Source organism: Protopterus annectens, chromosome 3.part0 (assembly GCF_019279795.1).
Source record: "Protopterus annectens isolate FY-2018-M chromosome 3.part0, PAN1.0, whole genome shotgun sequence".
Lineage (NCBI taxonomy): Eukaryota > Metazoa > Chordata > Ceratodontiformes > Protopteridae > Protopterus > Protopterus annectens.
In genome coordinates, this window is record NC_056731.1 from 588,743,709 (window position 1) to 588,770,262 (window position 26,554).

At 37.4% G+C, this 26,554-nt stretch overlaps 1 protein-coding gene across 1 annotated transcript in view; it reads right to left on the bottom strand.

Annotated features, from left to right (window-relative positions):
* Window positions 1-1,579: 1,579 nt before the first annotated feature.
* Window positions 1,580-26,554, bottom strand: part of LOC122796481 — a 506,341-nt gene continuing 481,366 nt past the window's right edge. Inside the window, exon 6 of the mRNA XM_044064991.1 lies at window positions 1,580-1,989. Coding sequence (XP_043920926.1) covers window positions 1,952-1,989 — 38 coding nt within the window. The 3' untranslated portion in view covers window positions 1,580-1,951. The remainder of the gene's footprint in view (window positions 1,990-26,554) is intronic.

The following is a 26,554-nucleotide window of genomic DNA, read 5'->3' on the forward strand; positions in this document are numbered from 1 at the left end:
GCCATGCCCGTTCATTCCTCTCATTCACTCCATCCCTGGATTCTCCAGTGCCAGGAGTTGCTAGTCAAACCCCAGTCACCTGGTTCACAGTAAGGACTTCAGCAATCTGTACCATGGAGTGACGCACTGTGAAACGCATAATTTAATAATAATAATGCACATTCCTTCAAAAATGCATAGTATGACAACATTATATAAAGTTTCAAAAAGTAAATTTTGGTGATTACAATATCTGATGACTACCATGTATGTAAACTTTAAAATGTAGATCTAAAATTCCTGACTGAGTAATGATACAACAGAGGTACTGACTATCTTAATGGCTAGAAGTGTGCTTCTTCACAGTAAGGACTGAACTTTACTTAAGGGCATACAGTGCAAAACCAACTTCCTTAACAGCTCAGTCAATCTCAACTGATGTAACACATTTAACAAGAGACAGGGATGATACTGTGATAACTCTAGGGTGTGTGTGTGTGTGTGTGTGTGTGTGTGTGTGTGTGTGTGTGGTGGGGAGGGGCAAATACATTCCATTATATGAAATCAAACCACCAGTACCTACACTACCCATATATACCTCAAAACAAATTCTTACATCTTCTGTTGTCGTCCATCCTTTTGCTCTTACTGCCACTTCTATTGTCTGTACTTTTTTTTACCTTAAAAAAATTCAGCTAATATTCATTCCCTCCTTCATCTACCAGAACTTCATTATAACTTTTTATCTACATCACCTAACAAATTACACACTATTCACCTTTCTTCTCCTACACTCTGCTTTCTACCTTGTATCGCTTCCTCTCTGCTTTTTACTCTCCTCTCCTACACCCTTCTCATTACTTCTACCCATAAAAATAAAGTTGTAATTTAACATTTTAAACCTCATTGTATAAGTCAGTTTGTCTTGTATCAATATGTAATCACTATTTTACTGATTGCAGATTTTCTCTCGTTCAGCTGTCTTTCAGTTATTCTATGTCGATATTGTAACTTTAAGCTGTACATTTCTCTGTTGTACATTATTGCCTGTTTTGTAGTCGGAGCTTTTCTTACTGGACCTCCACTGAAAAGGGGCTACCATAAAAATAAATGGATAGATAAATATTTGTTTGTTCAGTCCAGGACAGGTGTGCCATTGGGACTAAAGTCTTTTTTACGACTGATGAGTTACCACAGTGTTAGAATACCTACTGAAACAGTCACCCTCTCTTCTCCAGACCAAATGCTGAAATGAAATTCAGGAGTCCTGTTGCACATCTTTTGAATCTGTGCTAGGTTTGCCCTATACTGCCATGCTGAGAATGAATGAAGAGGACAGATCATATATGGTATGACTTACAAAAGGTTCCAAGTTATGGTTCTACACACACCATAAGGTTGCTTTCACTGTTGCATGTTGTAGTAAAATTACTTCAGGCTGGAGCAGCATTTATGACTAGTATTGCTGAATCTGTGTGCTATGGAGGAGTTGTTTGGTCTAGGTCTCCATTCCAACGTATGCTGGTGATGTTCAGTCTACCGAAGGGGTGGTGGAAGAAGCCCTACAGCATCTTTTTTTTTTCAAGTAGACTCATACAGACAACATTCAAAAGGTTTTATCTTATTACAATTAAAATGCCGACTATATTCACAGTGAAAGTATTTTTATTTTATTTTATCTCCATGCAGTGGTTGTGTAATGTACAATAATTTAAGTGCTTTAAGGATAAGTGCACATATTAGACCCATTATCTTCACATATTCTTAATATAATCCCTCGTGACATTGGTTTCATTTTTTTTTTCTTCAAATTTCCCCGTGCAGAAGAAAGGCTGACAGCAATACCAGTGCAGGTCTTAATATTAGGGGTGCTTTCTGAATATACAACACAATCAGTTTGAACAAAAAAGAATATTCAAGTGAAATCACCAAATTTATACAATAATTTATGTTGTAAAAAAATATTGGTCGATTATCTTCTTTTGTTTGCGCCTCTTCTTTTGCTTTGCTCTAGGAGAAAAACACAAATATTAGGATGCCAGCATGTTAATAATCAACCAACAAAATGAAGAAGCTGCTCACATTTCAATTATTCCTGAGTATAAATGCCAATGAGCATCTATACTAAAATTCATACTTGCATTTTTTTTTCCATTTTATTAATTTTCCTGCTATTGCAGTTTATGAAAGTCATATTACAGGTTCACTTTTTTTTTTTTTTTAATTTCTGACAAGAGGGAGGTGAGGGCCCAAGAAAATAATTAAATTTATCAATCAAAACATATATACAAATTATATATAAAAAAATATTTCAAAATCACAAAAGCAAGTGGGATCGTGCAGTAATATAAAAACATAATGCACTATTTGAGACATTTAAAGTACATGATGAACCTATATTAAAAGATACAATGGATTACAAATAATTTATAATTCTCTCAGGAGAGAAAGGAATATAACTGCAGCTTATTGGAGTGCTATAAGAAACAATAACAAAACCTTAATACATTGCTGTTTGCCAAAACAGCCTTATCAAATTTATCAAAGCTACAAATTTACAGGCCAAGTCTCCCTTCAGAAAATTAAAAAGTTTTTAAGTAAACTATACAGACCACCTAAAAGCCCTGTCCCTGTAATTTTTTTCCTACAGAATATGCTGAGCAATCTATACATAACCTAATGGACATTCTTGGATCCAGCCCTGATGGATCCACTACATATTTGCAAACATCACTACAATTATCTGATCTAAGGATTTAAACCTAGTCTGTGACAAACCAAGTGGAGGGACAGGTGTGTTCGTCAGAGATCAACCCTTCTCTGGACAGGCTCACTTATTCATATGAAACAAAGTTCAAGTCTATTCAAACACAATTTGAACCAGTAGATGGAAAATCTCAAATTCATCCGTGGCTCATCATTTGTAGCCCTTATGGACAGGGATAGTTTGTAGAAGCCCTAAGGCACAGGCATATACCAATGCCATTCTAGCCCATGGGCATGAATGGCAAGGCTTACAAAAACTCTATGGCTGTTAGCCTGGTAACTTCCTAAGATCCTGTAATTATTGCAGTACATGTCATCTCAAATCTTGGAGCATCAGTAGGGCTTTGCAGTTGTAACTGCTCAAAACAACATGACTGTACAATTACACACCCTTCTGTTTCAAATGTTGTTAGTGTGTGGACCCTGGTTTATATACAACCAGGACTACTATCTAGTGTACTTAAGTGAGCAATATCCCAACATGGCTGGTTGTACATACAGAATTAAGACACACACAGTCTAAATTACTATCAGGGGAGTGTCCTACAAAGTACATTCTATTTCTCCATAGACTTGACAGTCTAGTTCATCTGTGTAGAGACATACAAGTTTGGCTCTTCACATGTCTGTGCCTGTAATGTTTCCTGGAAATTTGTCTAGTGTAACTTAAGACTCATTAATTCTTTTTGAAAAGGATACCCAAGAAAAGTTTTAGAATGAAAACATTTTTTTTCTTATAACACATTTACTCAAGGTGATAAAATTGCACAGATAAAACAGAATTATTTTTTGCACAGTTATCTCAAACATACTGCTTTAACCAATTTCTTATGCACATTTATTCACTTTTAAAGTTTGAGGTTGAACATTGATAAGAGGGTATTTACTGCTAAACAGTGACAAGCTGTTGGTATCCACCTCTTACTAGCCACAGTGCTTTATTTCACATCATATGCATTTATAATTGTTTGGCTTACCAAGAGTAGACATTAGCTTGGGGTTGTCCAATTAGCTGATGAAGTAATGACACTTCAGTACACTGGGTAGGACACAAGGCTGTCATGTCAGAGATTACCAACTTTCAATGGAACTTAAGGGGCATTTGCCTGCATGCATGAATTTAAAAACTTATCGAAAGAACATTGAATGTGGGGAAAGTGAGCACTGGAAGGCAATGAAACCCAGTAAGAATGATAAGAAAGATCTGGGAAGCTAGGCCAAAGACTGCTTGGTGTGGTGCTTACTGAGAGGCATATTCCTGGGTGTGGATGATGTAATACATACCATAACCATTGGCAGCAGTGCAGACTTTTTGTATGCTCTTAAAATCAAGCTGCACTTGAGTTTAGTGAACCATATAGATGTGCTTTATTTTATTTTATTCTGCTTAGTACCAGTGGTGCAACTTGAAACTCCATTCCACTGTTGGCCAGAGTTTAGCTACAGACTTATTTGTGGGAGGTGGAGAGCATCCAAGTACAAAAATCTCTGCCTACCATATTACAAGTATGTAAAGTATGCAGAATTCTTTAGCAAAATCAGAAGTCACTAATACAGATTCAGTTCATAGGACCCTTTTAAAAGTTTATTAAATTCTCAGTCTACCTCAAGAAAGCATTGCAGTTTGGCATAAGACCTTCAAAGGGCAGGAGATAGTCTCAAAAAAAAACATTTGAGTACACCACTAACCTGAAAAAGGCCTTCACCTACATTTAGATGATTTTTATGGCATCTATTTTTTCTACTTGTCCCACTGACCCTCTCCCCCTAAGCTAGGATGATTACTTCATTATTGTATCTTGTTTACTTGTTTTATTTACAGTCAGTCTTTCCTGCCGCATAGACCAACACTGTATGCATTTCTTTTAAGTGAGACTCTCAGTTCTCTGAATGGAGAACCATATCAATCAAGTTACCCACAGCATATTGGGAGAGAGCTTCAGTTTTTTTTTTTAAACCATTTTTGTCTGAATTTCCTAATTTTTCTGACACTGTTAAACTAAAAGGTTGAAGTCTAACATCATTCCTGGCATCATCTCTACATATGTTGTGTCAGTTTATTTTTCCCAATTCTTAAGAGAAACTATCTTTCTGCTTTTCTCTCTTGACAAGGATTTCTCTAATTTCACTTCAGGAAGAGACTCTTGTCCGTCTTGTATGAACTTTAGCTTGTAGGCTCACTGCAGAAGTTTCTAATTCCCTCCGTGGCTTTATTACATTTATCATGATAGACATGCGTCATTGTTCACTTTCCTGGCTGTCTAAGGTTGTACTCAGTAAATATCAACCTATTTTATGTGGGGATGAAAATGTCTTTCCAACAAAAGATGAAACTGTTAATAATGAAAAGTTTTGAGCATTAGTTTTACCTTATACCAAGGAGGCTTGTCAGATAAAATAAGATATCAAGAGAAATTAGTATTTAATGAAGACTTTATTATTAGCAATTAATTTTTCTTTAAACTAAGTTTTTTTCATCTATTAAAACTAATAGAAAAAAACAAAGTAATAAACAAGGAAATATAATAACATACATTTCTAAATATGTAAAAAACAGCAACTAGGTTCAGCAGCACAAATGGAAAAACAACACCACAGAATCCACTTGATGAATTTATTAAAAAAGAACAGCTTCTCTTTCTCTGACGTCTCGGCTGTAAGCCTTCAAGGAGTATACTTCATACAAAAAAACAACAGCTTATATACACAATATACAAGTGCTAATAATCCATTTAACATCAATCAATTAGCTAATTAAAGCTTTCCAATTGAAATCTTCGTTTAAACCACATGGAGACATTGTTTTAAACTTTAAAATATACAAAGCTTCTTTTTGCATTAAAATGGATTTAACATCCATAAAACAATTAGCAGGTATATGAATTTGTTCTAATATAGTTGCTCTAAGAAGATCACTTCTTCCTTCATGAAACTGGGAGAAGTGTAATGCTACCGGACTTTCCTCTTTACAATGGTCAATATTTCTGATATGTTCCAAGAGTCTTAATTTAAACGCCCTCTTGGTTTCACCAATATAGAACTTCTTACATGGGCATTGTAGACAATAAATGACGCCTGGTGTACTACAACTATACATATTTCTAACATTAAATTTCACATTGTTAATAGCAACAAAAGTTGGTACAATATATTTACAGGCTTTACATTTCCCACAGCCAAATGTACCTAACTTAATAGGTTTTTTATATAATACAAGTGGTGGTATATAAAACCTGCTTTTGACCAAAAAATCCTTAATACATTTCCCCTTACGATATGAGAACTGAAGATTACATTTCAACCACTGTTGCACACTATCTAAAGAGCATAGGTAATTCCAAAATTGTATAATGATTTTTATAAACATATTTGTAAAAGAACCATAAGTAGTTACAAAATAAATGGTTTCTTGTGTGTCATATATTTTATTAATCTTGTACCCCTGAACATTAATGAATTTTGTATTCAAGCTATTGTTATATGTTTTTCGTCCATTAAAAAGTCTATCCATACTTTCACACAACATCTTATAGCTATAACCTCGAGACTTGAAGGATTGTATCATGGAGGTTAATTCTTTATCAAAAATTTCAGGCTTATTACAAAGTCTGTATATCCGCAGCATTTCACTGTAAGGGAGGGCATTCAAAGTGTGGGGGGGATGACCACTAGTGCCATTTAAATACTGAAACCCACCTTGAAATTTGCGATTCAAACTGGTAATTAGATTATTACCATCTGATATATCGAGAATAACATCCAAGAAAGGAACCACCGGTCCAATTTTTAAATCAACTAATTGTAGACCCTGATTGTTCTTATTCAAGTCTACTATGAAGATTTTTATATCTGACTCACTCCCATCTGTTAAAAATATAAGATCATCTACATATCTATAATATTGTATAATATGTCTATTAAAGAACTCATGCTTATAGATGGTTTCTTGCTCAAATAAACCCATAGCCAGGTTAGCATACATAGGGGCAAAAGCTGCCCCCATGGCTGTGCCCGAAATCTGCTGGTAGATACTCTCATTAAATTCAAAAAAATTATGTGTGAGTGAAAAATACACCAATTCAACTATATACTCATTGACTGGTGAATCTCCTAAGAATAGTCTAATAGCTTCAATTCCAAAATTGTGTTGTATATTTGTATATAGACTCTTCACATCAATAGTCACCCACTTCATGGTCTTTTTGAAATTTACTTTTTTAATTTTCTCTAGAAAATCAAACACATCTGAGATATACGACGGTAATTTCATCACATATGGCAAAAAGAAATGATGTAGAAAGATGCCTATGTTTTGCAAAAAATACTGTCTACCAGAAACTATTGGCCTGCCTGGTGGTTTCAGCAAATTGTTATGTATTTTTGGCAGGCAATAAAATAACGCCATTTTGCAACCTTCCACTTTGAATTTCTGTTTAGCCTCTTGCTCTGAGAAATAACCTAATCTTACCCCCTTATTTATAAGTGTGGTATATTCATCTACAGCATGAATATAATGTTGAGCATTTACTATTTTGTATGTTTTGGCATCTATAAGATGCTCCATGCACATATCCAAATACATAGTTGTTTCCATCACTACTAATTTATTCCCCTTATCTGATGGTTTAAATACCACCTTATTTAAATTAGCAAGATTATTCAAAGCCTTCCATTCATTATATTGCATATTATACTTAATATTCGCTTTGTTACTCATAAATTCCTTATAAGCAGTTTCTGTGAAATAATTAATTAAATTCACACAGTTGCATACATCTCCATTAAGCATATTAGGAACAAACTTGCTACTACCAGATACTTGAGATGTATCTAGTTTACAATAAGCATTGATGGCATCATCAGACATACAGGAATAAAAGCTATCCATGGAATTACTACTAGTATCACTATTATTAACAACCATAGAAAATGGATTATTGCTAAAAAAGTGCTTCACATGTAGTTTTCTACCAAAACTAAATACATCTTTCTGGATATCCTGAAGTCTGGATACTACAGTCGGAACAAATTTCAAGCCCCTATTTAGGACTGCTAATTCTATTTTTGTAAACTGATGTGAAGATAAATTAATAACATATTCACTGGTGTCAATATTATCAACAATACAATGTTTATCGTTTACCACGTTTCTGTCCTTGGTATTCAGAACGTTGTCCCCCTGTATAAACAGGTTGTTCGCGCATGCGTTTCGGTCCCCTGAACTCACGAAAATTGGCACTCGACTCTCCTCTGAAAGTCTGTCGAAAATTATCAGACTGTGCAGCTTGTGGAAGTCCCGGGTACTCTGCCTCGAAATTTTCATCTTCAAATGAGGTATAGCCACCTTCCGATGCCGACGAATAATACAGTTGGTTGCCTGGCAAGTTAGAGGAAAATCTAACTTGCTTGTTTCTCCTGTTACGTTGCGTTCTTGACAAGAACGCCCTATTCTGTTCATAATCACGTAAATCACGCATTAACTTGTTGGTCTTTCTCTCAATTAAAGTGGCCTTGTACTCTTTGAGTTTTTGATTGGTTTGTTTAAGAAAGGTTTCAAAAGTAAGTGCGGGTACATTGTTGGTTAAATCTGCACACAGTTTCTTAATTTCAGTACAAAGTTCCTTCTGTTTGAGTTGGTCACGCTCAATCAGGATGTGTAACCATTCGGTCACACAATTGTGTGCCGCATTCACCCACCTTTTGTGGAACGCACAATCAACCTCTGAGGTTAGAATAAAGGGTGTAGTAGGATCTTTAAACACCCTCAAACCCCTGGGAGTAGTCTCTGTTTCCACATACCTTTTTAGACCACAAATGTTGTAATATGTGGCCGTTTCCTTCCACATTTTCTTTTCAAGATCCTCAAACAGTACCTTCTGTTCTGCATTGGCCACAAGAGGTATCTTTCTGCCTATGCCTGAGATATTTACTCAGTAAATATCAACCTATTTTATGTGGGGATGAAAATGTCTTTCCAACAAAAGATGAAACTGTTAATAATGAAAAGTTTTGAGCATTAGTTTTACCTTATACCAAGGAGGCTTGTCAGATAAAATAAGATATCAAGAGAAATTAGTATTTAATGAAGACTTTATTATTAGCAATTAATTTTTCTTTAAACTAAGTTTTTTTCATCTATTAAAACTAATAGAAAAAAACAAAGTAATAAACAAGGAAATATAATAACATACATTTCTAAATATGGCTGATGTAAATATTGCAAATTTATTTTAGATGGACCTAATGCGGCATTTACAAGTAATAAGTCAATTGGTTGTCAAGGACATTTTAAAATTATGAGAAGATGCGGTTATATACCTCACCTCTTACATCAATATATTAAAAACAGAATAAAAATAATGTTATGTATAAACACATAAAACTTTGTAAAGATTTTAAAAGGTTTTTTATGTTCAAGAAAGAAGACAAATCAAAAGGGATGGGAACATGGAAGATTAAGTTACAACAAAGGGAATTAGTTTGGCAGTCCAGGTTGAATACCACAAAAAAAACTATTGCATGAACATGTATAGATTGCCAGAATTTTAAAATAGAAAGCAGCTTAATTCTAATAACTCTTAAATCATACTATAATTAATTGTATGTGTAGTAACATTCATCTTTAATTGAAATTTTTCATTTTTCCAAGAATGACAATTATTATACAAATATATATTTAAAGATGCATTGGTGATGGTTATAAAACAATGGAAATATTTTAACAAAAATAATTTATGCGAGTTTAATGAAAGTGATTTTAATTTCATTGCAAACCACTGACAGTGTACTTGTACTAAAGGAAAGTGCTAAAGCAAATAGTTTGGGAGCTTCTGTGATTCAGTCATGTGTATACTCTCTAAAGCTTCTGTTTAACTTTGTAGTTTACTGCAATTTCTTTAAATGGCCTTTCCACTTAAGAATTTGTCTATTTATGGAATCCACTAACTCCTGATCTTGTGTTAAATTCTGTGTCTGCCATTTTTATAATACATTCATTGTTTCATTTCTTGAGCTTTCTGACTTTATTTTATATACAGATAACTTTACTCTACCGGACAAACTAAAATTATTCTGAACACAAAAGGCTGTAAACCGCAAATACCACTCTCCGAAGAAAGACAATATGGCTGTATCATAGAAAAAAACACTTTAATCAAATAGTATGAATGAAACAAATGAAAGTTAAGCGCTTTTTGTCCCACCTAGTTGTGGGACTTCTTCAGACAAAGAAACTTACAACTACAGTTTACATCCCGGTGCAGTGGTGCCGCAATTACAAACCCCACAGCTGATTTTAATGCTCATTAAGCATTAAGTAGTTTAGACTGGGGGTTGGGAGGGTGGCTTAATGGCTAAGGTGTTTGCCTTACAAACCCAAGGTGCAGGGTTTGAGTCTTACAAGGGATAATTGGCTAGGCTTAAAATGGCTCGCAAGGGCAGTTAGCTTAGTAATAAACTATGAACCTAAATAAAACCATGTTTACCATTAAAACAGTTAAACCTAGTACTTGCCTAACACAAAAACAAATCAGAAACCATTGAGATGGTATAAATATTTTAACGGTTTAAAAATGTTTAAAAACTTTTGACGTATATTTTATATACGTTAATGGCAGTGGATCTATAATAATGAAAATAACGAATCCAATACATTTAAAACATATATATTTACAATGGGCAAAAACCTTGTTTAACAAACATGAACCTGGTATACCTTAGTATGTATAAAACACATAAGCGTAGTATGTATAAAAAAGAGGGGGGGGGATTACAAACACTGCAACTGATTTTGATGCTCATTAAACATGAAGTAGTTTTAACTGACAAATAAAACCATGTTTACCATTGAAACAGTCAAACCTAGTACTTGTGTAACAAACAGAAACAAATCAAAAGCCATTAAATGAAATAAATATTTTAACAATCTTTTAAAAATATTTAAAAACTTTTGACGTATACTTGTATACGTTAACGGCAGTGGATCTATAATAACGGAAATAGCGAATCCAATAAGTACATTTAAAACACATATATTTACAATGGGCAAAAACCTTGTGAAGCAAACATGAACCTAGTGTACCTTAGTATGTATAAAACACATAAGCCTAGTATACATAGTATGTATAAAAAAGAGAGAGGGGAGGGGGCAGAGTTGTCATAAATGACATCATGAAAGACCAGGTTAATACAGAACATACCTATATGTAAGACAGGTCAATGTTGTCAATTTGAAACGAATGACTAATGTACTAAATCACAAAAATAGAGATCTTCCCTTATGTTGGGGATAGATCTATTCTGTACACAAAATATAATACATAAATGTGTTAATATGTCAATACATGGATATAGCTACATTTAATTAATCTAGTAAAATATATGCATAGATATGTCCTCATCGGCACAAGCTTCTTAGCTTTAATATTGGATAAAGGGAGCAGAATTCATTGAGTCCAGGAATGACACTAGCATTACAACAGATCTGCCAGTATAATTCCAAGACCTCTAATTGTACATGGTATGGTCCATCCCTGCCATCTGAAAGAACACAATCGACTGCTCTGAACAGAAATTTGTGATTCAGACTTTCCATTATATGCTTTGCTAATGCATTTTCAAGTTTATTTTTCCTAATAACATACAAGTGTTCATAGACACGTTCACAAAATTTCCTGTCAGTTTTCCCAAAGTAAAATGCTGGGCATTGTTGACACTGGGCTAGATACACTACACCTTTAGACTGACAGGTAAATTTGTGTCTCGCCTCATATGCGACATTCCTAATACAAAAAGTTTCCCCAGTATTCATATAAGAACAGTAATTGCACATATTGCATTGAAACATACCCTTCCTCCATGGCAGTCCCTGTACGTTACTCTCCATAATTTGTTTAAGATTTTTACCTCTTTTCCAAACTATTTTTGCTTTATCCGGTAGTTTATTTCCTAATTCCTTATCACTGTTGATTGGCCAATTTTTATTAATTATCAATGTGATGACCTCACTGTCAATGCTGAAAGGGGTTATGAATGCCAATCGTAATGATGTATCGGGGTTTTGGGCCTGTACCACCAAGAATAGCTTGGTAAATACCTGATACTTTGTTTTTACTTCATTAACCAGACTGTCTATGAGTCCGGTCACGGAGCAAACAACTACAGGTGTAAATATTAGGTCCAACACAACACCACCGTCAAATACATTCTTTGATCGAATGCAGAGGGAAGGTAGCAATATTCAAGAAAATAATATACTGCAACAGAACCACACTGGTGACAGTCAAACAACGGAGATTTGTAACGGATCCACAAGGCTCACTGGGGCTCCAAAATTAACTGAATGGTTATCAGTACCTCTCTCACTACAAATACCTACAAGTAGTGAGACACAGGAGCAACCGGCCAAGAATTCCATGGATATTTCTTCTTTATTAAAGCAGTTGGATCAGAAATTGGTTAAATACAAAAACACTCAATTGGAAATCGCTTATTTCTGTGAGTGTTTAAGTGAGGGAATAGTCCCTAAAGGTTTAAGATCTTAGCTGTACCCGACTGGGCTCACAGACGGGTCACCATTCCATCAAAGAAACTCTAACAAGCATGGGTTAGAATTACTAGAAGTAATGTGTAAACATTACCAATTGTTGGCTGCTTCGCTAATGGAAGAAGCAACTACACTGAATTAATTAATTCAAAAGAATATCAATTTTGCACGATACCAGTATGATTATGACTGGGATTTTTGCCAGCATCGATCAATATATGGGCAAAATAAAAGAAGGTAAACTCAAAAAACTAAATGGAGACAGACAAGCATATAGCAGTGGAACGGCTTATCTGAAACACCCCCTTCCCAAGTTAAAACATGGATTGGTCCTAAGCAATCCAATGGAAGGAATTACACAGACTAAGTTGACAATAGTGTGCAAAACCTACAAGATAATTTGCCATTTAACAATGCAAATAATATTGAGCAACATAATACTAGTAACGCTGTGTCTACAGCATTTCCATCTCAGGATGAACCAACCTCGAAGCAGCCAAATTTTCGAATGGGAGCCTCACATTACAACTTGAGGAATAACACAAATTTTGAGAACCAGCAGAGCAACACAGGAACAATACCAATCCACGAGGGAAGAGGGGGAGAAAAATATTAACATTAATCCTACTATTTTGCATAATTTGGACAAAGACTTTAAAATTTTCAATTATACTAATGTTGCACTCGAACCTGTGGTCATTGAACTACTGGCTAGAGGTAACACTTTTGTTCCCAGCAGTAGGGCCGATGTCGTCAAAACGTTAGTTGATTTAAAATTATTTCTTTTTAAAATGAATTTGAAATTGTTTTTCAGTGGTGATCAAACAGAAGCTAATAACTCCCATATTGTTAGTACATTTCTACCACCTATGCATCCTGTTTTGAATTTATTCGAAAAAATATGTGAGATTGATCTAAGAAATATGTGTTCTAACATCAATAGGAAAAACATGTTGTTCAATGTTACTACAAAAGAAAAACAGCTTTGCAATTATTGAGAGAAGCAGGGGTTAGATTCATGCAACCAGATAAAGGAGGGGGGCTAGTAGTTATGACACAGGAACAATATACCGACAAAATGTTGAGTATATTAAATAGTGATGCTTATCAAGAAACATCCAGAAATGAATTACAGCAAGCATATTCTAGAATTGGGTCATTATTCAATGACTTCTTTATAGAAGGAAGAATAGACTTGCCAACATTTAATTATTTGACCATGTTAACACCTAGAACCCCAAATCTTTTTGGAATTCCAAAAATACATAAATCATTAGTTGATTCCCCCATGAGACCTTTAGTTGATGCTAGAAATCACATATCCATGTGTGAAAATGGTGGATAATATATTACAGAAATATGTACAAGAGAAAGCAATATGTAAAGACTCTTGGTCATTCCTTCAAAATATCAACAATCTTGAGTTTAATGACTGTTTAAATTTCTTAACAGTCAACTTGAGGGATTTGTACATGCATCCCTCACCAAGATGGTATAGAATGGGTGATTTTCATGTTAAGGAAAAGAGGGGCTAAGCAGTCAGAAATCACCTTGATAGAAGAAATGTTGGATATAGCTTTATATAACTTTTTGATTTTTAACAACAAACCTATCTACAGAAAATAGTTGTAGCTATGGGCTCCCCATGTGGGGGGAGCTTTGCTAATTTAGTCATGGCTTACTGGGAACAGGAAGTGATAGGGTAGAATGGCCAAATGATGAATAAAATTAAATTCTATACATGTTTCCTAGATGATATTTTTATTTTAATGGAAGGAGACGAAAAAACAGCACTTGATTTGGTTTCATTTTTCAACAGTTCTGGTTTCCTGTCTTTCACCCACATGTACAGTAGTGAAAGAATTGCTTATTTAGATGTAGATTTATGGAAAGACCATGAGAATAGATCATTCTGTGCCAAAATTTATAGGAAGGAAACATATTCCAATACCATTCTCCATTACAGTAGTAACCATCTTTGTTATCAGAAGAGATCAGTAGTAAAAGGCCAATTTGTCAGAGCAGCCCGTATGGTCTCCAGAGATGTGGATTTTCTTGAAGATTTTCTTGAAGGAAACATATCGGATCTGATCATCACCAACATGGGGTCTCTATGTTCCACACCAGAGGTATACCCCTCATTGGTAAGATCAGACCATAAACAAATCTCACTGGACATCCATATTCCATCCCCACCCCTAGCCAAGGAAACAATGGTGAAGAACTTCTCAAAAGCAAACTTCACACTTCTCAAAACTGAGGTGGAATCCTTCAAAGCCCGCGGGCCAGTGGAAAATATGGCCCAAAATGCAGAATCCTTTACAAAAGCATTCTATGGACACCTACAGGAATGCATGGGCATGCTATCCCAAATAAAAGCAAGACTCACTCCTCCAAAGGCAGGAGACCTGTCTGGTGGACCCCGGCCATAAATAAGCTATACAACAGAAGGAGAAAGCTACTACATGATAGAGCAAAATCCCAAAATTGGAAGGCATCACTCATCAGTACTAGCAAGAAACTACAATCCCTCATAAAATCATCTAAGGCCAGCTTCGAAAGAAAAATTGCACAAGACACTAAAGATAATCACAAGACCTTTAGTTATGTCAGAAACCTGGGAGGCAACTCCCAGATATGCTCTGAGTTAGTGCAAAATGACAAAAAATACACTGAACCTACAGACATTGCCAACATCCTGGCAGAAAGGTTCAGTGCAAACTTCTCCCCCCTTCCCCCCAAAAGAGCAAATGTCTATCCCAACAGAATGTAGCCTTCCTGAGATCACAGATGCACAGGTGAGAGCTGTCCTCTCCAAAGCAAAAAACACAGCATCAATGGGACCAGACGGTGTCCCGGGCTGTGTCTTACACGAGCTCCAAGAAGAACTAAACACTCATATAAAGTCACTGTTCAATCTCAGCCTTACTACAGGATATGTACCCAAGGAATGGCGTGCAGCAACAGTGGTCCCACTCCACAAAGGTGGTGCCACAACAGACCCTGGAAACTATCGCCCTATAAGCCTGACTAGCCTGGTCTGCAAAGCTATGGAGCGTATCATCATGGAAATCATAAACAAAGACATTGGGAACCTCCAGACACTGGATCCTACCCAATTCGGCTTTGTTAAGGGCAGATCTTGCCTCTTGAACCTGGTCGACTTCTTTGAAACAGTTACCAAAGCCACAGATGAAGGGAAGGTAGTCCACACAGCCTACCTGGACCTCGCAAAAGCCTTCGACACAATACCCCACTCGGGCATCATAAATAAGCTCACCAGCTTAAATATCAACCCCTATGTCACAAGATGGGTTGCAAACTGGCTCAGGGATAGAACCCACATGGTCAGAATAGCAGGTACTAAGTCAGACTCTAAACCAGTTACAAGTGGTGTCCCACAAGGCTCAGTCTTGGGTCCTCTCTTGTTTGGTATATATTTCTCTGAGGTACAGGCTAACATGGGTGGACTATGGCTGACCAAATTTACAGATGACTGCAAACTGGGTGCTGTAATCGACTCTCCGGCTGACACAAGCATCCTCCAAAAGGGTCTCACAGAGACGGATAACTGGTGCCAGAGCCATGGCCTAAAGCTAAATGCCAAAAAGTGCATAGTCATTCCCTTTGGGAAAAACAAAGTGCCCACAAATTACCACATAGATGGTAATCCATTAAGTACGGAAGTAATTAGGGACTTGGGTTCCCAAGTAGATAGCAATCTCTCCTTTGACAATCATGTTGCCAAAGTGGTTAGAAAGACCTTCTATATAGCCCACCTTATCATGAAAGGATTCACATCTAGATCAAGAGAGGTCATTGTGCCCCTCTACTCATCACTTATCAGGCCCATAATTGAGTACAATGCCCCATTTGGGATGTACCTTACCAGACACCTTCAGCAACTGGAAAGACCCCAAAAGTATCTCACCAAGAGGATCAAGGGGCTCAAACAGATGCCCTATGCAGTTCGGCTAAAGAAACTCCAGCTCTACTCAGTTGCGTACCGCCTACTCAGAGGCAATCTGTGTCGGACGTATAAAGACATGTCCAACCCAGAATTAATGGACATGCTTCACACCTCAGGAAATCCAAATCCCTTAGAGCTACATGCTCCAGGGACTTCAACCTCAGCAGAGAAATAAATAGGACATGTTAGAGGGACAGACTCATATCCCAGAGGCTCCCTTCACTCGAACGAAATCCCAATCCATGTTAGGCAGAGCCCCTCACTGACCCTCTTCAACAGGAATCTTGACGAGTGGATGGGAGATCGTAAGTTTACCCCTGGGATCTCTTCTGTGTCCCTGCTTGACAGAGGTACAAGTAAACTACCCTTAAAAGGGCTACCTTCTGTGACCTACTATACAGAGGCACAGTCAACTAATCTAAAAGTGTGGCGAAAGCCAAACACACTCTGGCTAGGCTTATAAATGCTCTAGGGTAGATAGCCTAGTATCAACATATGAACCTATAAGAGTGTCAATTACTTAAAGAAATGTTTACGAGATGTGGTTATCCAAACAACTCTTAGACAGTCTGGTTAATGAAGTAAAAACAAAAAGAGTATCAGGTATTTACCAAGCTATTCTTGGTGGTACAAGATACTTGGTGGTACAGGCCCAAAACCCAGACACATCATTAGTAAGATTGGCATTCATAACCCCTTTCAGCATTGACAGTGAGGTCATCACATTGATAATTAATAAAAATTGGCCAATAATCAACAGTGATAAGGAATTAGGAAATAAACTACCGGATAAAGCAAAAATAGTTTGGAAAAGAGGTAAAAATCTTAAATTATGGAGAGTAACGTACAGGGACTGCCATGGAGGAAGGGTATGTTTCAATGCAATATGTGCAATTACTGTTCTTATATGAATACTGGGGAAACTTTTTGTATTAGGAATGTCGCATATGAGGTGAGACACAAATTTACCTGTCAGTCTAAAGGTGTAGTGTTATCTAGCCCAGTGTCAACAATGTCCAGCATTTTACTTTGGGAAAACTGACAGGAAACTTCGTGAACGTGTCTATGAACACTTGCATGCTATTAGGAAAAATAAACTTGAAAACGCATTAGCAAAGCATATAATGGAAAATCAGAATCACAAATTTCTGTTCAGAGCAGTCGATTGTGTTCTTTCAGATGGCAGGGGTGGAACATACCATGTACAGCTACAGGTCTTGAAATTATACTGCCAGATCTGTTGTAATACTAGTGTCATTCCTGGACTCAATGAAATATGCTTCCTTTATCCAATATTGAAGCTAAGAAGTTTGTGCCAATGAGGACATATCTATACATATATTTTACCTAGATTAATTAAATGTAGCTATATCCATGTATTGACATATTAACACGTATTATAATTCATATTTCTTATTTTGTGTACAGAATAGATCTATCCCCAACATAACAGATCATCTCTATTTTTGTGATTTAGTGCATTAGTCATTCGTTATAAATTGACAACATTGACCTGTCTTACATATAGGTATGTTCTGTATTAACCTGGTCTTTCATGATGTCATTTATGACAACTCTGCCCCCTCCCATCTCTCTTTTTTTATACATACTACGTATACTAGGCTTGTGTTTTATACATACTAAGGTACACTAGGTTCATGTTTGTTTCACAAGGTTTTTGCCCATTGCAAATATATGCGTTTTAAATGTACTTATTGGATTCGCTATTTCCATTATTACAGATCCACTGCCGTTAACGTAGTATACGTCAAAAGTTTTTAAATATTTTTAAAACAGTGTTAAAATATTTATTTCATTTAATGGCTTTTGATTTGTTACTGTTTATGTTAGGCAAGTACTAGGGTTTGACTGTTCTAATGGTAAACATGGTTTTATTTGTCAGTTAAAACTACTTCATGTTTAATGAGCATCAAAATCAGTTGCGGTGTTTAATTGCCCCCCCCCCGTCTTTTTTATACATACTACGTATACTAGGTTTGTGTTTTATACATACTAAGGTATACCAGGTTCATGTTTGTTAAACAAGGTTTTTGCCCATTGTAAATATATGTGTTTTAAATGTATTTATTGGATTCGTTATTTTCATTATTATAGATCCACTGCCGTTAACATATATAAAATATACATCAAAAATTTTTAAACATTTTTAAAACATTGTTAATATATTTATACCATCTCAATGGTTTCTGATTTGTTTTTGTGTTAGGCAAGTACTAGGTTTAACTGTTTTAATGGTAAACATGGTTTTATTTGTCAGTCTAAACGACTTAATGCTTAATGAGCATTAAAATCAGCTGTGGTGTTTGTAATTGTGGCACCAACTGCACCAGGATATAAACTGTAGTTGTTGTAATGTTCTTTGTCTGAAAAAGTCTCTCAACTAGGTGGGACAAAAAGCACGTAACTTTCATTTGTTTCATTCATACTATTTGATTAAAGTGTTTTTTTTCTGCGATACAGCCATATCGTCTTTCTTCGGAGAGTGGTATTTGCGGTTTACAGCCTTTTGTGTTCAGTTGTTGCATTTGTTTGTTTTTCGAGTTCAAACTAAATTATTCTGTTATACATATATAGTGTTTTCCTTTTGCAGAAGATTCTTTAGTAAGGTCCCACAATCTGGGATGTCCTCTGTACAGCAGTTCAATGGGTAAACTGAGTTGAAGCTTGGGGAACCTCTTGGATTCCAAACAATGAACAGGGCATAAAATGTTGTCCCAGTTTTTAACATCTGTATCAAAAAATTCCCTTAGATTGGATCTGTATGTTACCGAACCACTTTACTAAGGCTGTGGTTGACAGGCTGATGCTTTCAATTGTTTGACTTTAAATGCTAGCTGATGACCATGCTAGCTGATGCAGTGCCTTGGACATTAAGACACACTCTTGGTCAGTAGTCATCTGTTTAAGGACTTCTACTCTGAGGAATAGTAGTGGCAGATTTCTGCCAATATCCTTAGCATTATGCAATGTAACAGCTTCGTGAACATTTGCAGCATAGTTTATTACTTACATGGATCAGTTCCCATTTGCTAAAGTTTCTTAATGGCACAGCAATGTATTCCAATATTACATCAAGGCAATTTGTACCCAGGATAGGAAACAGTTTTCTATCATTCTGGACAAGGAGCACAGAGGTTTCTTCATTATGCTGGGTTAGTAAAATCTGGCTAGTATTCTTGCCTTAGTTTAGTCCATCCCCAGGTGTCCCCTAACATGTGACTATAGCACAGCTTCATTACAAGTGTCTTAAGATTTTGGCACTAGAAATTGATGTCGAATTATTTTCCTTTTCTATTCTCCATTTATATGAAAGACCACAAGTAGAAGCCTCATGAGTGCTCCTTTCAGTAGGCCTCAGAAAGAGCAGTCCCAAAGAGTAGAGGCCGCGCTCTTCCCTTTCTTTCTTGATTTGAAAAGGGTACCTCACAACAAGGTATCTTCACTTTTTTTCCTTTCCTTAGAGTCTGGATTCATTTGAATCCATTACTTTCGGTGACAAAAATGGGTTTTTATCTCTGCTTCTTCCCTGCTTAGCTCACTTTTCGTAGTCACTTTGGTCTGAAGGTCCTTCACTTAGGAGCCCCACTTTCTTATTTTTAGCTTCTGAGCTAATGCTTCTTGTAAGTCCCTGTGCAGCTTTCTGTATGGCACTGATTCAGGATTCTTTTATTACACCTTCAGTTGTTATACTGAAATGTCTTGGTTTTGGATTGCTTTTCATTTGTTGTCATGGTAGCCTTCTGATAATAGCCCTATTTCCTGCCTAACCACAACCAAATTCTCACTCCTTTTTTGTAGCTTCTTATACAAACTCTCTTCTCCTATTCTGTATATTGTTGCAAAATGGGTTGTCAACTGGCTCACAAAGTGGACACACTATCAAAGTGGGCAACTCCACATCAACCAACAGACCTGTTACCAGCGGGTTGCCACAGGATCAGTGCTGGGCTCCCCTTCTGTTTGGTATATACTTCTGAGATGTTCAGGTTCATAGATGTGTATTAGACTAACAGCCCTGGAGCCTATATAAGCCTAGCCCAACAAGGTTCCCTGGCATTATGCCACCCAAAGTTAGATCCCAGTGCCCCAGTCAATTAAGACCACTGAAGTGATCCCCAGGGTGAACTTCCTATTGCCCATCCACTCGTCAAGATTTCTTTTAAAGAGGGCCAGTGAAGTGCTCTGCTTGACATGAATGGGAAGTTTGTTCCAGAGTATGGGAAGTCTCTGGGTTAGGAACCTGTCCCTCCAACATGTTCTGTTTATTGTGGTAATGAGGTTTAGGTGCCTGGAGAGTGTGGCATGGAGGGATTGGAATTTCTTTAGGTGTAGCATATCTAGCAGCTCTTGGTCAGACATTGCTTTGTACATCAAGCACAGATCGCCTCTAAGTAGGCGATAAGAGACAGAGTATAGCTGGAGTTTGAGTCTGTTCATACAGGGCATGTGTCTAAGGCCTAAAATCCACTTAGTGAGGTATTTCTGTGGCCTTTCCAGTTGTTGTTGGTGTCTAGTGAGATGCATACCAAATGGGGAGTTGTATTCTATAATAGGTCTAATAAGGGATGAGTAGAGAGGGATTATGACCTCTTTCTTCCTGGATGAGAAACCTTTTGTAATGAATGTGCCACATAGAAGGACTTTCTGACTACAGTGGCAATGTGGTCATCAAAGGAGAGGTTGCTGTCAACCTGTGCCCCAGGTCTTTTATCATACCTTTGGTGTTTTGTGGACTACCACCTTCATGGGCACCAAATTTTTCCCAAAGGGAATGACTATGCACTTTTTGGCATTGAGCTTAAGGCCATGGCTCTGGCACCAGTCATTGGTGTCAGTGTGGCCTTTTTGTAGAATGTCTGCATCACTTGGAGAATCAATAATGGCTCCCAGGTTGCAATCATCTTTGAACTTGGTCAGCCAGAGTCCCTTTGTGTTGCCTGGAACTTCAGAGATATTGATGCCAAACAGGAAAGGACCTAGGACCAATCCCTGTGGGACACCACTTGTAACTGGTTGGTAGTCAGATTTGGAGTCTGCTACTTTCACAGTGTGGGCTCTATTAGTGAGCCAGCTGGTAAACTATCTTATGACATAGGGGTTTATGCCTAGTTTAGTGAGTCTATCTATGATTCCTGAGTGAGGGATGGTGTTAAAAGCCTTGGGAAGATCCAGGCAGGCTCTGTCAACTACCTTGCCTTCATCCACAGCTCTGGTGACAGACTCGAAGAAGACTATCAGGTTGAGCAGACATGATCTGCCTTTCACAAACCCAAACTGCATGGTGTCTAGAGTTTGGAGATTCCCTATGTCCTTATTTATAAGGTCCATGAAGATGTGCTCCATAGCCTTACATATCAGACTCATCAGGCTAATGGGGAGGTAGTGCCAGGGTCTGAAGTCACTCCCCCTTTATGGAGTGGGATGACTGTAGCAGTGTGCCATTCTGTAGGAACAAAGCCTGAAATGAGGCTGTGATTGAACAGGGTACTCGGGTGTGGTGCCAGTTCACTTTGTAATTCATGTAGAACACAGCCAGGGATATTATCAGGTCCCATGGAAGCTGTATTCTTGGCTTTGGACAGTGCGTTTTTTACCTGTGTAATGGTGATAATAGTGACTTGGCATTCCTCAGGTATTGTGATAGGCCCTTTAGGGGGTGAAAGTGGGGTAAAGTTCACACTGAACCTCGTCGGCCAATATGTTGGCAATATCAATTGGTTCTGTATATGTATTGCCATTGTGCTGTAACTCAGAGCAGATCTGAATATTGCCATGTAGATTCTTGACATAGCTATAGAATGCCTTGTGGTTGTCTTTAGAATCTGCAACAATTTTGTTTTCCTAGCTAGCTTCAGAAGATTTGATGATGGATCTCAATTTTTTGCGGAGGCTAACAAGGGAGTTTTTCCAGTCTTGGGACTTCACTGTTTTCTGCAACAGTTTTTTCCTTCTGTTGTAGAGTTTGTTTATGGTGGGTGACCACCATATTGGCTTCCTTTTTTTGGAGGAGAGCGTCTTGGTTCTGTTTGGTATGGCCTGTTCCATGTGTTCCATGCACTTGTACATGTGCTTATATAGTGCATTGGTGTATGATTCAGCAGTCATGCACCTATTTTCCATTTGCATGGGTGTCATGAAGTTAGCCACCTCTGTTTTTAGAAGCCCAAAATTGGCTTTGGAGAAGTTTGTTATGGTGGTTTCCTTTAGGGGGGTGAGGGTGGGATGTGGATATCCATGGTGATTAGCTTGTGATCAGATCTGACCAGGGAGGAGTTGATTACAACGGTTGCCCATGTTAGTAATGACCAGGTCAAAGATGTTTCTACCCCTGGTGGGGGTAAGAACGAGCTGATCCAGGGCATTGGAATTAATGAATTCCAGAAAACATTAAGCAAGTGTGTTGGTACATGAGTAATTTTCCCAGTTAATGGAGGGGTAGTTAAAGTCTCCTAGTATAAGGGTATTGGGTTGTACCCTAATATTTTCCAGTGTGTTTAGGAATGTGAAGTGGGAGTCTTGGGACATGGTGGAGGATCTACAGCAGGCTACAACCTGGATTGCAGTTTTACCCAGTGTTAGTTGTACCTAAAGTATCTCTGATGCGTTATGTTGGGCTACAAAGTCTGGAGGTGTGCATATAATTTATGAATACCACCACTTTAGGGGGTGAAAGGTGTAGTATGAATTATAGCCTGGTAGTGCTGGGGTGCTCTCTGGAGCCTTGAACCAGGTCTCGGTTACTGCATAGATGTCGATGTTCTCCATTTTAAAGGAGTGCTTCGAGTGAGTGCATTTTGAAATTTAGACTTCTAGCATTGAGTAGCATAACCCTCAGATTTCATTTGCTTATAGCTTTTATGGTGGTAATTTTGTCTTCAGGACATTGCCTAAAAAAGGCACTATAGCAAGAGCCTCGGCCAGTATCCCGAATCCCTGGGGTGACAGGTGCAGGCCATCTCTGATGAAGCATCGAGGTCTGTCGATTATGTCACCCCAGGCAGACAGATACTGGAACCCCTTAGAATGACACCAGAAACTTAGCCAATTGTTGAAGTTCATCATTTTTTGCTTGTACTGTGGTATAATTCTGGGTCAGAACTAAGTGGTTGCGGCTGACCAAGTTTGCAGACTACTACAAACTTGGTGCAATTATTGAATCCCCAAATGTTAGTATACTCCAGGAGGGTCTTGCACAAAACCAACTGGTGTCTTCGTCGTGGTCTCAAACTGAATGCATAGAATTGCATCATCACCTTCAGCACAAACAATGCTCATTCAAACTATCAAATCAACAGCAATAACTCAAGTACCCACAAAGTGTTAAGGGATCTGGGATCACAAGTTTACTGTAACCTTCACTTTCACCACATTGCATCTAAGGTAGGAAAGGAGGCTTTCTACATAGCACACTTGAATTAGTAAAGGCATCGCCTTAATAACAAGAGAGGTTGTAACCCCTCTATACTTGGCTCTAATCTGGCACATATTTAAGTATAATGCCCTATTCGTCATGTACCAAACAAAGCACATGCAGCAAATTGGAGAAACCTCAAAGGTTTCTAATTTTCTAACTAAAAAGATCAAGGGACTGCAGCATGTGCCATACACAGACTGACTAAAGTCCCTGTCACTATACTCTGTAGTGTATAGACTTCTTAGGGGAGCCTTGTGCCTGGCTGATGGAGCAATCTCACACCCAAACCTAATGGACTTGCTGCATATCCATAAATCAAATGGATCTAGGGCTACCAGTTCTAGTATCCTAAATATGGCCTGCAACATAAATAGGACATGCTGAAGGGACATATTTGTCTCACAGCGACTGCTACATCTTTGGAATAGGCTACCTATTCATGTCAAACAGAGCACTTCTATGACACTGTTCAAGAGGAACCTGGAAGAGTGGATGGGGCATGGTAAATTCTTACCCCAACCCTCATGGTCATGGGCAGCCATTACTAAATGCAATCTTTGGTATTAACATGTCTATGGTATTAAATTGGGAAGAAACAGCTAGGCTTGAAATTATATCCAGGTCGATAACCTAGTAATCTCCTATGAGTACCACTGCCTTGTTTCCCCTATACACTGAAGGGGTGTATCAAGCTAATGCTTTACTTTTTCTCACCAAATGCATCAGCCTGCAACAATGCATCTATGGATTCCCTTCCCACCCACATTTTTCATAGTGTATTAAAAGAGAAAAACTTTTCACAGTATTAATTCTCTAGTCAAATCAGGGGTCACAGCCATGGGATTGAACAGATTTCCTATACCTGTTAGAATTTATAATAGTTTGAAGGCATATTCTTATGTATTTGTATGCCCCATCTACTCTTTGATTGTTTCTTATCTTATTCTTGCACACAAAAGAACCTTGTCAAAGATGATCATGTTTCTAGATTGTAGCAGGACTTCTACTTCCTTCTCTTCAGAAATTTTTGTACTCATTAGTTTGGTTTTAACACAATTATATAGAGTTCACGCAATTATTCTAAGTGTGTTTTTATCATAAGTATCAGTTTAAGATATTATTCTTTTAAGTATTAGTAGCATATAACTTAGCAATGTGATGCCCCAACACACATTTGAAACAAATTAAAACAAATTACCATCACTTGCAGCTTTTTATCTCACACATGATAGCACATTGATTTTATAAGCAGACAATTCAGTGTTATTAATAAGTGCATGGGATCCCTCTGCAATACACACTTTGTTATACTACTAGGCAAAGCAATGTCTACTGATAAACCTCCTAAAAGGTTTCATTTACTGCTTCTATCATGCACTAATTATAATTTTAAAATATACTTTAAAACTATGAACCTGTGCATTTACTGGTTTGTCAGCATTAAAATCCAGTTACAAAATGTTGTTGCTTGTACTTCAGACAGCATTATGGCCCTTGGTAGACATTCTTGTTTGTTATACTTTATGAAATCAATTCCCTCTTTGTTCATGTACATTTTCATTGTGCCACTCCTATCAGCTGGGATGGCAATTTTTCCCCACTCTGCTCAAACCCAGACTTTTGTTGTGCCAAATGCCAGGACCCAGATCATCCTCCATGGTTAATTTCACTGCAGGCATTATCATAGTGTTAAGTGCCACAATGTCCAGCACAACTAATTATTGTCATATTTGCTTAAATTCCTCATCAGTCTGAAAAAATACTCCTTATTAGTCTGCGTCTGTCACTCAAATCTTTTTGTAAGTCCTCTTTTATTGGGGTCACAAGGGAAGCACTCCTGGAAGAGCAGCCACACTTATTTTACATTTAACTGGGGGTGTCTGAACCGAAAAGCCCCTTTTTTGGCAGAGGCCCAGGGAGAAAAGCTCCACACAGAAAAATTAGATACATTTAGTTATTTAGACATGATCAGTATACACACAAATTAGAAAATACATGTTTTTACAGTGGTATGCAGCACATAAACAGAAAAAAATACTCCTTATTAGTCTGCGTCTGTGACTCAATCTTTTTGTAAGTCCTCTTTTATTGGGGTCACAAGGGAAGCACTCCTGGAAGAGCAGCCACACTTTTATTTTACATTTGTTAACCGGGGGTGTCTGAACCAAAAAGCCCCTTTTTTGGCAGAGGCCTGGGGAGAAAAGCTCCACACAGAAAAATTACAGATACATTTAGTTATTTAGACATGATCAGTATACACACAAATTAGAAAATACATGTTTTTACAGTGGTATGCAGCACATAAACAGTTACAGTGGAGAGAACAAACAAAAAATATTAATTTAAAAATAAAGGTAATTAATAGATTTGTGGTGTACAGCTAAAATTTGGAACATAGGTAGAATACATACATAGGACACAGGTACAGTACATACATTGTTGATTAGCCAGTGTTTGTAAGACTGAAAACTATTATCAAGTACTCTAGGTTTAGTAAGTGTACCTTATCCGCTTTCGCTAGCCTGGGGAGCAATCATAGCACTGCCAACTTTGCTTGAGACGTTGCCTGATGAGGTTTTTAAAGGAAGCTTTGGATGATGTGTTTTGAATGCTAGTGGGGACAGAGTTCCATTTTTTAGCCACTGAACTACTATATAGTACATCTCCAAAGCTATTGTAGCTCTTGGTGACTTCTAGTAGTAGTTTGCTTGATGATCTAAGAGGCCTTTTGGCTGAGTAATGTTGTACTAGGTTTTTGAGGGCAGGACACTTGTTGGGGAGGTAATAGATAGAATGCCAGAGGCAGAGCTGATTGTAGGTTAGGAGGTTGGGCAGTTCAAGCCATTGGAGCTTGTCTCAA